Consider the following 16,110-nt stretch of genomic DNA (forward strand, 5'->3'; position numbering starts at 1 on the left):
ATGTTCACACTCGGCATCCCAGTTTGATCCTGCCTTGCACTCACCATGTTCGTCATTTAATTTTTCACTAAGGCAGTGCCATGAGAACCAGGGCCATTGCCATTTGTGACCTTGACCTCTTACCAATGCCTGCCAAGCAGTAGGTGCTCAGTAAATGCTTTGCATGATAGCCTGAGCTTACCACATGCCCACCCACTCACCCTCCAGCCTCTGTGAATGACCTTCCTATATGTCTTGGGTTTTTCTTCCTTTAGAAGGGTAGTTCACACCTTGGCTGTGGTTTAAATCTCCCCAGTGAATTCTCCCCGGACAAGCCATCAGGTGAGCTACATAAGGAGCCTCTCTTGGGACTCCCCCAACTCAGCCTCCTGCAGAACTTCATCTCGCTCCTGAGCTCACTCCATTCCAATGGAACAGGAAGGGGAAAAGGAAACCAGACTATAGTGGAAAGCATTTTCAAACTTTATTTACAACTGTCACAGTGACAAAAAGTAGTTTGGAAAAAAAAAAAAATGCTAGTTTCTCCCTGAGCCTCAAAAAAGAACAGATAGAAGTTACAGGAGGTTCATCTCACAACAGGCATTTTTACTGAAATACTAGGAATTTTTTCAATACAATCAGTTAGAAATACACACAAATTAATTGGAAAAAAAAAAAAAAAAAAAAAAGAGGAGGCCAGATAGGAGCTCAGCCACTTGTCCAAGAGCAGCTGGGTCCCCCCAGCAGGCTCCACCGCTGAGGTTCCTGACATTAGCTGTCAGCCCCTGGCCTGCTCAGACTGCGAACGGTCATACAAAGTGGTCTAGGGACCAGCAAAAATAATAAACCACCCCCATAAACAGACACATACACAAAGTAGATTTGTTACGCAGTTTACAAGCACGTTCCCACCACACAGCAAGACCGGGACAGGTGATTTAGGGTAGCAGATAAGGGAAGACACCAAAACACAGGAATTGAAAAGGCAAGACCCCCGTTCACAAGGGGAGGCGAGGGAATGAGAGTATAGATGAACCACTCTCTGCAGCCAAAACAGAATGAAGCGGGGAGCAAGAGAGAGGAAAGCCCCTCTCGGTGCAGGCTGCCGGCCTCTCCCACTTCTGCGAGGAGTTGGAAGAAGTTATTGCCATTGATGTGTGTCACACAGGCAGACAACAGAGGGAGGAAGCAGGGGGTGCCGGCGACCATCGGCTTCCCAGAACGGAATCCCGCGGACTGCTGTGTCCACAGCACACCCTCGTCCTCCTGCCCCGGCATCCCCACAGCCACAATGACCTTGAGGTATTAAATACAGCTATATACACACGTCCAGAACCGAGGGTCAACCTGGACTGACTGGAGACCTGAGGGGACATGCTGCGTGCCTTGGTTGGCCGAGCTTAGCTCAAGGAAGGCTCTGAGTCCACCTCTTGGTCACATGGTACTGCTCTCGGCTGGACTGAAGCATTTGTCCTGCAACCTGCTGCTTCAGATGGCTCTTAGCTACAATAAGAAATGCTAAGTCCAAAGGCCAACTTTCTCATACAACTGGTGCCCTTGCAGGAAGCAGTGGGAGGTGGGGAGGGATGAGGACCACTGTTGAGTAAGGACAGCGGAGGTCCCTTGCCATGCCTCCCTTCTGCCCTTGTCCGGGAACAACACGGGGAGAAGCCAGGGATCTCATGGCATCCTTTAGTCTCAAACTCGATCCCAAGGTTGCCACGACAGCCTTGTCCCCACCATGCAAGTCACCGCCCCAACAAGACACAGAAAAAGCCACGTCTGCTCTCCACTCGGCTCCCACAAGAAAAACAGACCAAGATCCCCCATGGGCGGGAGTACTGCAGCTGGGCAGACTGGCGGGAATCCACAGCTGAGCTGGGGACCCATGTACCCATGGCTGCTGTGGCTGGGGCAGGGAAGGTGGCGGTGAGGAGGATGAAGGGCCAGCCTGGAAGATCACGCCCACTCCATCTTGGGAGCAAGTTTTGGGAGGGCAGCAGTTAAGGGAGAGACCTTCATGCCAAGTGTCTACCCTGGGGCTTCCAAGGTAGTGGAAGGGCAGGAAGTGCTCTCACTACTCCTAAAAAGTGCTGGGAAGCAAAATGGATATATCAGGGAGAAAAGCTGAAAAACACTGCCTCTTAAAAACCGATCACATTGGCTATGTGAGCCTACCACAGCTGGGAGCAGAGAGGCCATGGAGAAGAATGGGGTGACCTTTCCTTTCCTGCACATCACCTCCAGCTGGCTTTGCAGGCAGCCAATTGCTCCTGCTCTCCTTTACTCTCCTCCCTGTCATAGACCAACACACCTGAAATGAAAGCCAAGGGTGAGGTGGGTGAAACTGGAGAGAGAGATGAAGACTTTGTTTTCTGATGTCCCAGCAGGCAGAGTGAATGTCTGCTGAGCGCATCCTGGCTGCAGTTCTCTGCTCAATGTTTTCTTAAAAACAAGTATTTTTTCTTTTGCCTCATGTTTGTTTTCTTACCCCAAATGTTCCTTGCTTGCTTTGCACATGCCCCACCTCCCACCCACCAAGACCCACTGGAATCCCACCACTGCCTCTACTAGGCTGCCTGAGTTCAGATAATGATCTCAAAAACAGCACTCACTCCCCCCACCCCCTAATGCCCTGGCTCTAAGCAGCTTCCTTTCTCAGAGGGCCTTGCAAATTGTCAGAGGGCTCCACTGCTCGGCAAATTTCAAAAAAAAAAAAAAAAAAAGAAGACAAGAAAAGAAAAGAAAACCAACTCGGTGATCTGCAGGTGCAAAACAGAAGCCTCGTTTGACATTTTCAGAACAATTGCGGCTCACTCTCTTCTTCCGTCATGATGGGAAAAACACAGTTCAGGAACAGATGCTGGCTGGTATGACCCATGGGAGTCCACAGGGACTCTACTGCTCTTTATTTTCCTTCGCTGTCTCTTCGCAGTTATCTTGCTCATCCTCCTGGACCAGGAACTCCTCAGGGGGCCACCGGAGCTCCCCGCTCTCCACCTCCCCTTCTGTGGGTTCCACCACTATGGAGGGCAGACGGTCCTTCAGTTTGCAGCAGCGGTCAAAATCTGACGGGTCTGGGAAGATCTGAAAGAAAAGCAGAGCAGGTGCCTGATCACGTAGATATTTGAAAAGAGAAATTCCAGTCCTTCTTTGCACATCCATGTGGCATACTGGGAGCATGCCATAGGCCAGGGACTGCGCTTTGCACCTGGGAGGCTGTGGAGTATATATAAGGTGGGAGCCACGGGAGAATATTCTGGGGCAACATAGGAAACTGTCCCTCAGTCAGACTTCCATTCTAATCCTGAAGCTGAAAGTTTGGGGGCAGTGCCACTGAGTTTAAAGGTTGATGTGACTCTGTTTGGACTCTGTATTTTATTTTCAGATAAAATAATCCCAAATCATGTTATCCACAGTAAGTCTGGTCTCTCTCTGCAGGAAGTATTTTATGCCAGGAGTACAAAGAATACAACAGGTGCCACAGCATTAAGTACCTCCCGGAATAATTACTGGCACTAAGTGAGCAGGTTACCAGGTTGCTATACATATATCACTTCCAACCCACACAGTCATGCTGAAAAACAGGCGTTGATCATGCTAGCTTAAAGAATCTCAGGCTTGGGAGAGTAGGTGGTCCAAGACCAGACAGCCTAGGAATGAGTGAGGGTTGGGATGAGATTGAAAACTGGGTCTGGGCTGGGCATGGTGGCTCACACCTGTAATCCCAGCACTTTGGGAGGCTGAGGCAGGTGAATCACGAGGTCAGGAGATCGAGACCATCCTGGCTAACATGGTGAAACCCCTCATACAGTGAACTACTAAAAATACAAAAAAAATTAGCCGGGCGTGGTGGCGGGCACCTGTAGTCCCAGCTACTTGGGAGGCTGAGGCAGGAAAATATTGTGAACCCGGGAGGTGGAGCTTGCAGTGAGCCGAGATGGCACCACTGGACTCCAGTCTGGGTGACAGAGCGAGACTCTGTCTCAAAAACAAAAACAAAAACAAAAACTGGGTCTGTTCGATTCCCCTGCCCCAACACCAGCCTGTCCCTCAAGCAGATGGGTCCCGATCTCATTGCAACTGTAAAGTCAAAGCCAAATCCTGATGAACGGCATTGGTCCCCAGTCACAGGCGGGCTGGGAACAAAATCCAAGGATCCTTTCTTTTTCACCTGTGAACAATTCCTGGCTTCTTGCCAGCTCTACACCTGAAGGAGTCTACTTCTCTTTCCAGAGTCCCGTCAACCAGGCTTTGTTTTTTAATGCCTACTCTGTGTCCTGCCCAGAGCTGGCAGAAACCCCAAACCCAGCTATAAAATCAGGGCCAAATCTGGCTCTGCGGATTCCCTTTGCACACACTGCCCTGTGACTACAGCTGACCCAATTCTTGGCCCAGCAGTTTAAGTACTTAATCCGCTGGGCTGCTGGTCCCTGCCATTCACAGCCCTCAGTGACATGCCCCAGAGCTAGAGAGAGGAGCCTCTGTCTGGGATGCTGGACTCACAGAATCAGGCACTTGGCACCTTCACGGCCATCTCTTCCCACCTCTTCATTTGGTAGATGAGCAAACCAAGGCCCCAGAGGGGTCAGGAGACCTGCTCAAGGTCACACAGCTTGTTCATGGTGCAAGAAAGGAAAGCAAAACTTTGATTGGGTGGAGACACATTTGAAGAGATCTGGGGGGCTGCCTGCTCCTGCCTGCACCTCGATCCAGATGGGGACAGGCCCATGGCAGCAGACAGGAGTCCTCCATTACCAGGACGTAGAAGAAAGGCTCTTTTACAAACTCAGGCCTTCCCAACTTCTGTGGTGCTCTGAGGACACCCGGTCTTATTGCAACCCAACCCCATGCAGTACTGCCCCAGCCAAGTCACACTCTCACCACATCACAGGCCACGTGGAGCTTCCAGGAATCACAGGCCTCAGTGAAGCCTTCCCAATCCCTGCAAACGAGTGATTATTAACCATTTATCCAATAAGACCTATTGCTGGGGATTAAGCCTTAAGCCAGCTGCACAACTAGGCATCATTAAAGACTTAACGAGGCTCATAAAAGGTATCATAATGGCAGCCAGGAGGAAAACAAGTCCAGGGAGGGGATGGGCCAGTGTGGGTCACGGAGGCAGGGCGACACAGACCCCGACTCTGGGCTTTGTCTTCCTGACCAGGCCGGCCCGGAAGTTCTGCCCTCGGACGGTGCTGTGCCCGGACGCACATGTGCCAAGCAAGGAGCGGCCCCGTGGGCTTTTTGGGTGCTTCCTCATTTCTTGGGTGGAGCCAGAGCCCCCCATGGGCTGTGAGGACACAAGGCGCCCTCCAAGCATGAGCTTTGAGAGTGGGTGAGAGGGACCCCGATGGAGGGAAGCCCACTACAGGTCACGAAGCTCTTTCAGACGTCACCTCATTCAGGGCTCACTGCCACTCTAGGAATAGTAAGACCCGGGACTCTGAGGGTCACATGGCAGAGCCAGGATTCAAACCTACATCTGCTGTTTTCAGTGCCTGAGCCTTCTGGAAAATGGATTAGGCTGCTGCTGGGTCTCCACCCCATTTCACAGATGGAAAACTGAGCAGGGAGGGAGAGTAAGACTCTGGGCCTTCACTGCCCAGGCAGCTCTGAGGGCCCCAGCTCAGGAGGTGAGCTTCCCAGTCTTGATGCTTGTTCTAAACCTTCAGGATCCAAGACAGCGCCACAAGCTGTCAAGAGGAGAGGGGGACCTGCCCTGTGCAGAGCCTGGCCCTGCCTCCACCCTCTGACCTCACTGCCAGGATTATGCCTACCTGTGCCAGGGCCACATTGCCAGGGCTGGGAGAGTGAAAACCCATTTCTAACTATGATGGCCTAAGCCAAGGAAAAGCAAAAGGCATGACAAGCAGGGCAGGGCCAGCAAAAGGAGGAGGGGGTGGAGGGGGAGGAGGAGGAGGAAGAGAGGAGGAAGAGGAAGAGGAGGAGGAGGAGGAGAGGGGTGGGAAGCACTGGATTTCATTTCAAGCTGGAAACAGGTCTTTCATTAAAATAGGGAAAAAAATCGAATGATGATGATGATGGATGAAATTTTTGCTGAGCAGAATCTCAAACCTCACAATAATTCTAGTCACCACCCCCCAACTTATGCACAGCTTTGCTTTTCTTGGTTTCAGTTACCCACAGTCAACTGCAATCCCAAGATAGGTAGGTACAGTACAATAAGATACTGTGAGAGAGAGACAGAGAGAGACCCCATTCACATGGCTTTCGTTGCAGTATGGGGTTATAATTGTTCTATTTTATTGGTAGCTATCACATTGAGTCTAATTTATAAATTGACCTTTAGCACAGGTATGGATGTATAGGATAAAACATAGCATATGTGGGTTTGGTATTATCTGTGGTTTCAGGCAACCGCTGTGTGTCCTGGAACGTATCCCCCAGAGATAACGGGGACTACTGTAACCCTATTTTGTGGATAAGAAACCTGAAGCACAGAGACGGTATGTGACTTGCTCAAAGCCACACACCTGGGAAGCAGCTGAACTGGGATCCAAACTCAGACCTGTAGGACTTCAAATGAAGCGTTCACTTGATAACATGGGTTAAGCCACACAACCCAGGCACTCACTATGTCCATGACCACCATTGTATAACTCCGGTCAAGTCCTCTCAACCCCAAACACCTCAGTTTCTCCTTTTGAGACATGAGGTGACCTTCTTGTCTCACTAGAAGGGTACAAGTTCTTGGCAAATATAAAGATGATAAAATACTTTGAGGACATAAGCGAAATTGAAACTATAATGTCCTCTTTGGAGCAGTTTCAAAAGAACTACAGTAAGCATCCAATCTCCAAGCAAGAGGCAGTCATATGAACACAGTAATTAAAATAATTCCAAACAGCGCCATTCATACCGAGAGCTCCACAATGAAGTCTTTTAAGACCTTGGAAGAGGTATGAGAATTGAACTTCTGATAGTGCTTAGCTGCCAGAGGACTTTGCTCCCTGAATTGCTCGAAGCAAGCACTGTTTAAAAAAATTTTTTTTTGTTTTTACAAAGCCTGTTAATTGTATTTTTAAAAATTACTATAATAATCGAACCCTTCCATCAGAGATCTTATTTTATTATCAGATTATACCCATTTGGGCCTCAAAATTGTAGCTCTCTCCAAACACAAAAAGTACCCAGAACCAACAGCTTCTGGTTTCCTTACAGACAGACAGAAAGCCTTGCAAAGTGCTGCTGAGTAATTTGCCAGCACAATCTTACCTCTGACAGCTGCTTCAGAGGCTGACCCCAAGGAGGTCAACATTTTTCCACTAAGTCATGCTTTTTAATCATCTAGGCAGCAGAAAAATGAGAGGTTGCAACTGCAATTTGACAGGTGGGGAAGGCAGTGGAAAAAAGGACTTGGGTCAGACTTGCCAAGCACATGACAGGTAGGGGTTGAGGCGGCAGGCCAGCCCAGCATGCTGCCTGCCTGCAGGAACTGGCAGGGAGTAAAGAACTGCCCCTGTTCCCAGAAGAAACTGCTTCTGGTTAAACCTCTTACCCCAAAGTGCTCCTTCTCTCTGTACTACAGAAAGGCAAAAACAAACACAAATCATCTTCCCTTCTCTCTGCAGCTCTCAGAGGCATTTCTCACCCTCAGCCCAGGGTAGGGCAGGTCTAGAAGCATCCACCCCCAGCTGTGATTCTCCTAGCCCTACACCTTCCTCCCTCTGCCAGCCCTGGACTCCACAACCAGCAGCCACATTGGGCTGCCAAAGCTGATGGCTGAAATGAATCGAATGGACACCAAGTGTATTAGTCTATTCTCATGCTGCTATGAAGAAATCCCCGGGACTGGATAATTTATAAAGGAAAGAGTTTTTTTGTTTTTTTTTTTTTTTTGAGACAGAGTCTCGCTCTGTCGACCCAGGCTGGAGTGCAGTGGCACGATCTCTGCTCACTGCAAGCTCCGCCTCCCGGGTTCACGCCATTCTCCTGCCTCAGCCTCCTGAGCAGCTTTGACTACAGGCGCCCACCACCACGCCCGGCTAATTTTTTGTATTTTTAGTAGAGACGAGGTTTCACCATGTTAGCCAGGATGGTCTCGATCTCCTGACCTTGTGATCCGCCCGCCTTGGTCTCCCAAAGTGCTAGGATTACAGCCGTGAGCCACCGCACCCGGCCTAAAGGAAAGAGGTTTAATTGCCTCACAGTTCCACATGGCTAGGAAGGCCTCAGGAAACTACAATCATGGTGGAAGGGGAAGCAAACACATTCTTCTTCACAAGGTGGCAGGGAGAGAAGTGCCGAGCAAAGGGAGAAAAGCCCCTTATAAAACCGTCAGATCTCATGAGATCTCACTTACTATCATGATGAGAACGGCATGAGGGTAACCGCCCCCATGATTCAATTATCTCCTACCAGGTCTCTCCCACGAGACAAGGGGATTATGGGAACTACAATTCAAGATAAGATCTGGGTGGGGACACGGCCAAGCCATATCACCAAGTTCCATCCTTTGCAAATGGAATGAAGCCTTGACGTTCACACACACCGTGAATCTCCCAGGTCTTGCATGCTCCACTGTGTGGAAAAGTAAGCACCATTCTTCGTCTCAGAAGCTCACTCTCAGGCCCAGGATTCTCTGCTCCAACAGCCTCTGCTGTTGGTCGGCCAAACAAACGCCCTGGGCTTCCCTGGAACATCCTGCTGCCTTCGTCATCCTCATACTAAATCATCTGTCCAACAAAGCAGCCACTCACCACACAGGGCCATTTAAAGTTACATTAAATTGATGTTATCACATATAAATTTCTGTTAATAAAAATAAAATAAAAATTTTAGCCACCTTTCTTATTTTTTATCAGTAGTTTTTTGTTTTGTTTTTCTTGAGATAGGATCTTGTTTCGTCACCCAGACTAGAGCGCAATGGCACCATCTCGGCTCATTGCAGCCTCAACCTTCCAGAATCAAGTGATCCTCCCACCTCAGCCTCCCAAAGTGCTGGGATTACAGGCATGAGCCACCATGCCTGGCCGTGGTGACAGTGAGTATTACAGAGGACACCTCTTAGGAGGCATCCTTTGCCTGGTGGCCTCCAGTCCCAACAGGCCCTGGTATTTTGGAAACTCAAATGAATTCACTTGAAAGGTCAAGGGAGCTTCAAGACTTTGTAGCAGGAAGAGATGGTCTGTAAGATACTGGAATTTCTGGCTGTATAGATCAGTGCTGTCCAAAAGAATGTTCTGTATATGGAAATATTCTCTATCTGCGCTGTCCAATGTAGCCACTTGCCATGTGTGACTATGGAGCACTTGAAAGGTGGCTAAAATTGGCCAGGCATGGGTGGCTCATGCCTGTAATCCTAGCACTTTGTGGGGCTGAGGTGAGAGGATCGCCTGAGCCTGGAAGGTTAAGGCTGCAACGAGCAGAGATTGTGCCACTGCACTCCAGCCTGGGTGACGAAACAAGACCCTATCTCAAAAAAAAAAAAAAAAAAAAAAAAAAATTCTACAGACAATAAAAAATAAGAATGGTGGCTAAAATGTTATTTTTATTTAATTTTTATTAATAGAAATTTATATGTGATATAATATAAATATCAATTTAATGTAACCTTAAATGGCCCTGTGTGGCGAGTGGCTGCCTTGTTGGATTGATGATTTAGTATGCGGACAATGAAGGCAGCAGAATGTTCCCGGGAACCCCAGGGCGTTTGTTTGACCGACCAACCGTGGAGGCTGTTTGACTGACCAACAGTGGAGGCTGTTGGACCAGAGAATCCTGGGCCTGAGGGTGAGCTTCTGGAGACTTGGAATTCCTCAGCAGCCTTCTTGCTTAGGCATAAAAGTTGCCGGTGAGCCAGTTCCCATTTCACCCGTGGAGGAGAATTGAAAGGCAACACCAGGGCTTCAAAGGCCCCAAATTTGGGGACCTGGCTATCAACTGTCTGCCTCCATGCCAGGTGACCTAAACCTGGCTGCCCCTGGGGTGGGAGAGGAGAGAGATGCCTGGCACCTGGCATGGAAAATGTGAGTGCTCCTGGTCAGAGCCGCCCTCCCATGAGTGTGCATCTCTCAGCCATCATCTCTGACAAACAACCCGAGCTGGCCACAAAGAGGCCGAGGGCTCTGCAAAGAGCCAAGAGATGCTAATAGGGAAAGCGGATACCAGCAGGTGGAGGAGATGAAAGGTGGTTAACAGGACACAAAGGGCTAATTACCAGCTCTGCAAGCTGAGACCTCAGGAGCCTGGACATCTTGCTCTTTTTTGCAAGGGTGGAAAGAGGAAAGAGGAAGGCCGGGGGTGGAGAGGGAGGGGAGAGAGCCTGAGATACATAACCAGGCTAGCTCCCTAAAGCACTGTGGACAAAACCACACAGTAAGTTTCTACCCTCTCCTGTTGCAGAGAAGTAAGAACAATCAGCCCAAACCCGCTCAGGAAAATTGCTCTTCCCACAGGCAGACCACAGAGTCCGAAGGATCTGGCTTTTTCCTTGCCTCCATCTCTTATTATCGCTATGACCCTGGTCACATCACTTTATCGCCTCTGAGCCTCAGCTGCCTCCCGAGTAAAATGAGAAAATCATTTCCACTTTACGGTATGGTTGGCATGGTCACGGTGCTGTGCCTTGAGAGCCAGCACAGTGCCTGACAGGCTCATCGAAGCGGTGGCCCATTATCCTCCTCTACTTCTCTATAATTTGGGTCAGTGCTAATGCTGATCTCGCAGGGCTTTGGAGAGAATCAAATACAGGTATGTGTGAACATGCCCTGTAAACTCTACCTTCCTAATGATGGTTCTTACTAAGTAAAGCAAGGGCCCCCCAGGAGCATTTAGAGTGAGGAACCAAGGGGTCAACAGCTGTGGCTTGGGACAGGAGCAAATACGCAGCACTCCTGGGCTTGTGCCCACAAATCCTAGGCCGAGTTCTTCGGAGAAACGGCTGCAACTTCATTCATCACTTCCCTCCCCGTGGCTCTGTTTCCCCAGGGCGTGGGTTAGGCCCAACGGAATGAAAACCATGCCCTTGTCACCACCCCACCCCCCACCAGAGGCCTTCCTCTTCTTCTACCTCCTCCTTCTACTTACTCCAGGGGCCTGCCCCTCAGCTTCCCAAAGTCTGGATTTCTTACTTCTCCTGGAGAACAACAATGAATTGCCTTGTGTGCTCCTTCCTTCTTACAAGGGGCTGGCTTATAACAATGGGCAGATCTCTACCAGCATCCTGCTCTGCCAAGGGATGAATGAACAAGCAGCAGCTAATTCGAATAAAAAACACACCTGTTCTTTGCCCCCTAACAATGTGTGAAGGCAAGAAATTCAATCTTTGAAATACTTGCCTCCTGCTATTTTATTATCATCATCATTATTATTTGCATTTTACTGGCTTTTCCATGTGAAATGTGGCTAATAAGAACAGAAAGAATTGTAGCAAAGGGGCAGCAGGGCTACTAACTAGGTGCAGGGAAGGAAGAATATTCTCCAGTCTCTACTCAGAGACTGTCCATCTTTAAAACTCTCATCTTCCTTAAATCTCCCCTGGACTGGGGTTACGGAACATCCACCTCACTCTGTTCTGCCTTGCCCTGGTGCCTCTAATCCTATAGAGGACGTAAGCAAAGATTTGGGGCTTATAACAACTGCTGGGCCTCCTTCCTTTGGATCAAAGATGCTTAAGCCTCCAGCCTTGAAACTTAAAAGAAAAGGAAATCCTTTGGATAAACACCATCTTTCATAAACATCTCTGAAACACACACCCATCCTGCGAGTCAGGAGTTCCAAATTCTAATTAATTGCACTAATTTCTACTGCTAACTCTGGGCCCAGTGGAATGAGGAGGCTTTTGGAATGTTAGAGAATTTTTTTCAAAGTTCTCTGGGGCGGTGAGAAAAGACTTGCTATCAGGCACAGATAACAAAAGGCAGTTTTCAGGCACAGATGACTTCAAATATCCACGACTTTTGGACCGTATCATCATTACCTTCTTGAAAGAAGACTGGCCCCCTGTCACCTCCAGGCATCTGTGGGTGGCACATCCCTCTCTCTATCCTCCCTCCACTGGTACTACCCAAATGTCCCATGGTCACACCTCTCTCAGCTACCATTTCTAACTATCCCCTCATTCTTTGTTTTGGAAACACAAATCTTGAAAATTTAGCCTATCCCATTGCCTTCCTTCCATTTCTTGTCTGGGTTCCCTTCCTAACCCCCACCATGTAGCTTCCAAAAACATCCCTGGGTGGAAACAAATCTCGAAGGCCTTCCTTGCAGTCCTGCCCCATGGCCTTCACTCCACTTTCATTCCTTCTTTACCCATTCTGCAAGTGCACTACCAGGACAACTCACTTTGTCCCCCACAAAAAATTTTTTTGCCCCACACAAGAAGTCTTGCTTGATAGTAGCTCCCATAAAAGAAGCTTGGAGATTTTAGTTGATCACAACTGCAGCATTGAGGCTAACAACTGAAGCAAATAGGGCTATATTCCTAGAGGTATATGCCTTTCAATGAAACCATCTACACTAACAGAGAGCTGATGGCCCTGCTACCCTCTCATCAGGCATATTCTATTTAGCCTAGGGCAGCCATTCTCCAAGCTCAATTGCCAAGATCCTTTCAGGGAGGGAGCCTCCATGGAGGTAACATATTTTCATAGTAATCCTAAGATGTCATTTGCCTTTTCCACAGTGTTACCACTTGCACTAAGGGTATAGAAAGCAACAGTGGAAGAAACTGCTGGCACCTTGGCAAGAATTAATATAGTGGCAGCAAACCATACTTGGCATCATCAATTGTTCGCCAGCTCACCCTCACGATTAAAATGAAAGCAAGCAAACAAAAAAAATTAATGCCCTTGACGAAGCGGTAAAAAGTAATTTATATTAAATATTGACTCAACCACATGTCACTTATATATGTGGCACAGTGAAATGGACAGTTAGCCTACAACATTTCTGCTGCTGATGGAAGTACAACAGCTGTCTTGAGGAAAGCAGTCATGTGATGGAGTTGCCAGCTGAACTAGCCGCTCGTGCCATGGAGCACCATTCTTACTTGAAAGAATGACCAACAAATTGTAGTTATTCCAGCTTGGGTATTTGGCAGGCATTTTCTCAAAAATGGACAAAGTGACAAAGTGAGCCTGTCACTTCAAGGAAAATGACTGACAGTATTTGTCACCAATGATAAAAATAGAGCTTTCACGTGAAAATTAGAATTTTGGAAAAGTTGTATCAGCCACCATGCGCCTGACAGCTTCCTAATGCTTGAGATCAGTGGAGACATTAAGAAATGTGATTTTATCATATCGTATAATGAAATGACTCAACATTTTGAAGACCTGCATAACTCAGTGAACCTGTATTTTCCAAATGATCAGAGCATTACACTAAGCATGGGTAAAAGATGCACTGAAAGAGTATATGCAAAATGTAAAACAATGCCTCTCATTAAACATTTTCTGTTTTGGAAAATAGATTTTTTATTAAAAACTGTTACTTATATTAAATGTAATGGTTTTGTTACTCTAAGTAAAAATTTTGAAAATTCTGTTTTAATTTCTGAAACAGTAAATATCAAAAGACATAATCAAAACAAAAGACTTAATAATCATGAACAGAAGCTCTTTGGGTGGTCCTAAATAACTTTTAAGAGTATAAAAGGGACTGACACCAAAAGGTTTGAGAATAGTTGGCCTGGAGAAATAATCCTCTCAGTAAGACGACTATGGGCCAGGTGCGGTGGCTCACGCCTATAATCCCAGCACTTTAGGAGGTAAGACGGGCAGATCACTTGAGGTCAAGGGTTTGAGACCAGCCTGGCCAACATGGCAAAACCTCATCTCTACTAAAAATACAAAAATTAGCCAGGCGTGGTGGTGCACGCCTGTGATTCCAGCTACTTGGGAGGCTGAGGCATGAGAATCCCTTGAACCCGGGAGGCAGAGGTTGCAGTGAGCTGGGATCGCACCACTGCACTCCAGCCTGGGTGACGGAGTGAGATTCTGTCTCAAGGAAAAAAAAAAAAAAGACTATGTAAGTCAAGGTTGAAAAACAACATATTTTAAAACTGGCAAAGATGTAAGGGGAACATAAAAGATGCCTTCTGATATCTGAAAGGCTGATAGGGAAAGAACAGGTTTTTGGTTTTGCTTTTGTTTTTTAAACTCCAACGGGCACATCTTAGGATCAGGATGGTGGATTTCATGTCATTATTCAACTTTTAAAAAACACAATAAGGATTAGCTCTCTCACTTATAGACATAGAAATTAGGCCCAAATAGGTGATGTGAGTTGCCTGGGATGACATAGGTAGCAGCAAAGCCAAGATTAGAAACCAGTTATCCGGATTCTTAGTCTGTAATCCCTCTGTGCTGAGGTTCTGGACTCTGTGTCACGGTGTCCAAAGAATACCTAGGTGACCCAATGTCAGGCTACTGTAGAGGACATTCCTTATCAAGGCGATAGGACCAAGCTCAAAGCTGCCCTCCCCTCTGAGGAGCTACAGTGCCATCGCTTTGATTCTAAAGAAAGTGTACGTTTCTATGGTTTCCGAACTTCTAGTGTAGTCCCCAACAGAATTCTGAACAACTCTGTCTCCTTTCACATGTTCTAAAACCCCTGATATATTATAAATATTAACATTTTCAAATAAAACATATACACCACTCTTTTAAATGTACTAAATGGATTACAAATACCATAAGAATTTGACAGCAACCACGACCTATTAAAAAACTCAAGAACAAGCTCTTAAGTCAAATCTTGTATTCTCACTTTCTGTATGTAAAACTGTATTTCCATTCTACTTCTCCACAGAATTTTTTCTTGACGTAATATATTTTTATGTTTGAAAGTTTTTAGTCATTAGCTTTTCATACTTCTCTACAATAAAAAGATGTATTTATGCATATAAATTGACATTTTAAAAAATGTCCTATGACCTTAAGGCTTTGTTAATTTACAAATTCTGGATTGGTTTATTGTAGCTATCTATTAGTATATAACTGATCAACGAATATATCACAAATAATTATTAAACACAAAGGTAAATTTTTATTGAGGTTTTCTTTTCTTCTGTTTGTTTGAGACAGGGTCTCACTTTTACCCAGGCTGGAGTGTAGTGGTGCAGTCTCAGCTCAAAGCAGCCTCCACCTCCTGGGCTCAAGCGATCCTCCCACCCCAGCCCCTCAAGTAGCTGGGACTACAGGTGCACGCCACCATGCCTGGCTAATTTTTTTTGTATTTGTTGTAGAGATGGGGTTTCCCTATGTTGCCCAGGCTGGTCTCAAACTCCTGAGCTCAAGCAATCCGCCCACCTCAGCCTCTCAAAGTGCTGGGATTATAGGTGTGAGCCACGCGTCTGGCCTTAATGAAGGTTTCATACTGCAATAGTGAGTTGAACTGCAACAAGTTCTCCTCTTGTAAAGGGGGAGAAGGGCAGTTTTGAAAGAAAGGTGGGACAAGGAAGCAGGTGAAGCTAGTCTTCAGGAAATGCAATTTGCAAAAAGCAAGAGAAGAATGCTTAAGATGTGGAAATGGATTTTCTGAAAACCCTCCCCGCCGTCATGTCCTTTGGAAAGTGTCTGTGAACCCCAGAGGCAGCTGTCTTCCCATTTTAACATTTTGTTAAAATGTGAACTAGTTATAAGCATTATTAAGAAGTAATTTGGCATGCAAATCTCTAACACTCAACTGCCAATGAAAACAGTCAGGAAGGTTCCTGATGCTTCAACTGCCATACCCGAGGGGCACATGACCAAAGAGGTACACATTTTAGAGGATCCTAAAAGGATTGTGCTGTGGAATTTCACACTCACGTAAGCTGGTATGTGTCAGCCTTGTGATATCACCTTCATCATTCCTGTTGTGTCCACATACATGTCTTAGTTTTCCTTCACTCATTTATTTAAAACATACTTGTTTAAAAATCTACCACTACATAAATGGAAAACTAGTCTTACATTTTTCAAGCTGTCTGTATAGCACCTAAATGAACTTTGTAAACCATCAGGAGTATGCGGACCCTGCTGGAGCACTGGCCTGGGCTGTCTATGTGTTGCAAAGCACCTAGACCCTTGAGGAGTAGTTGGGTATGTGGCCCTTCGACACTGCGTCCAAGACTTCCATTATGTTAAGATCTGCTTTTAAGAGTCCAGCCCAGGCCAG

General features: G+C 46.9%; 1 protein-coding gene across 2 annotated transcripts in view; it reads right to left on the bottom strand.

Moving 5' to 3' along the window:
• Positions 1-444: 444 nt before the first annotated feature.
• LBH (LBH regulator of WNT signaling pathway) overlaps positions 445-16,110 on the bottom strand; it is a 28,053-nt gene continuing 12,387 nt past the window's right edge. Inside the window, exon 3 of one of the 2 annotated variants that reach the window (XM_030799811.1) lies at positions 445-3,066. In XM_030799811.1, the coding sequence (XP_030655671.1) occupies positions 2,878-3,066 (189 nt within the window). In that variant the 3' untranslated portion in view covers positions 445-2,877. The remainder of the gene's footprint in view (positions 3,067-16,110) is intronic. The other variant, XM_003262694.3, reaches the window with a different exon arrangement.

The sequence above is a fragment of the Nomascus leucogenys genome, chromosome 19 (genome assembly GCF_006542625.1).
Source record: "Nomascus leucogenys isolate Asia chromosome 19, Asia_NLE_v1, whole genome shotgun sequence".
Classification (NCBI taxonomy): domain Eukaryota; kingdom Metazoa; phylum Chordata; class Mammalia; order Primates; family Hylobatidae; genus Nomascus; species Nomascus leucogenys.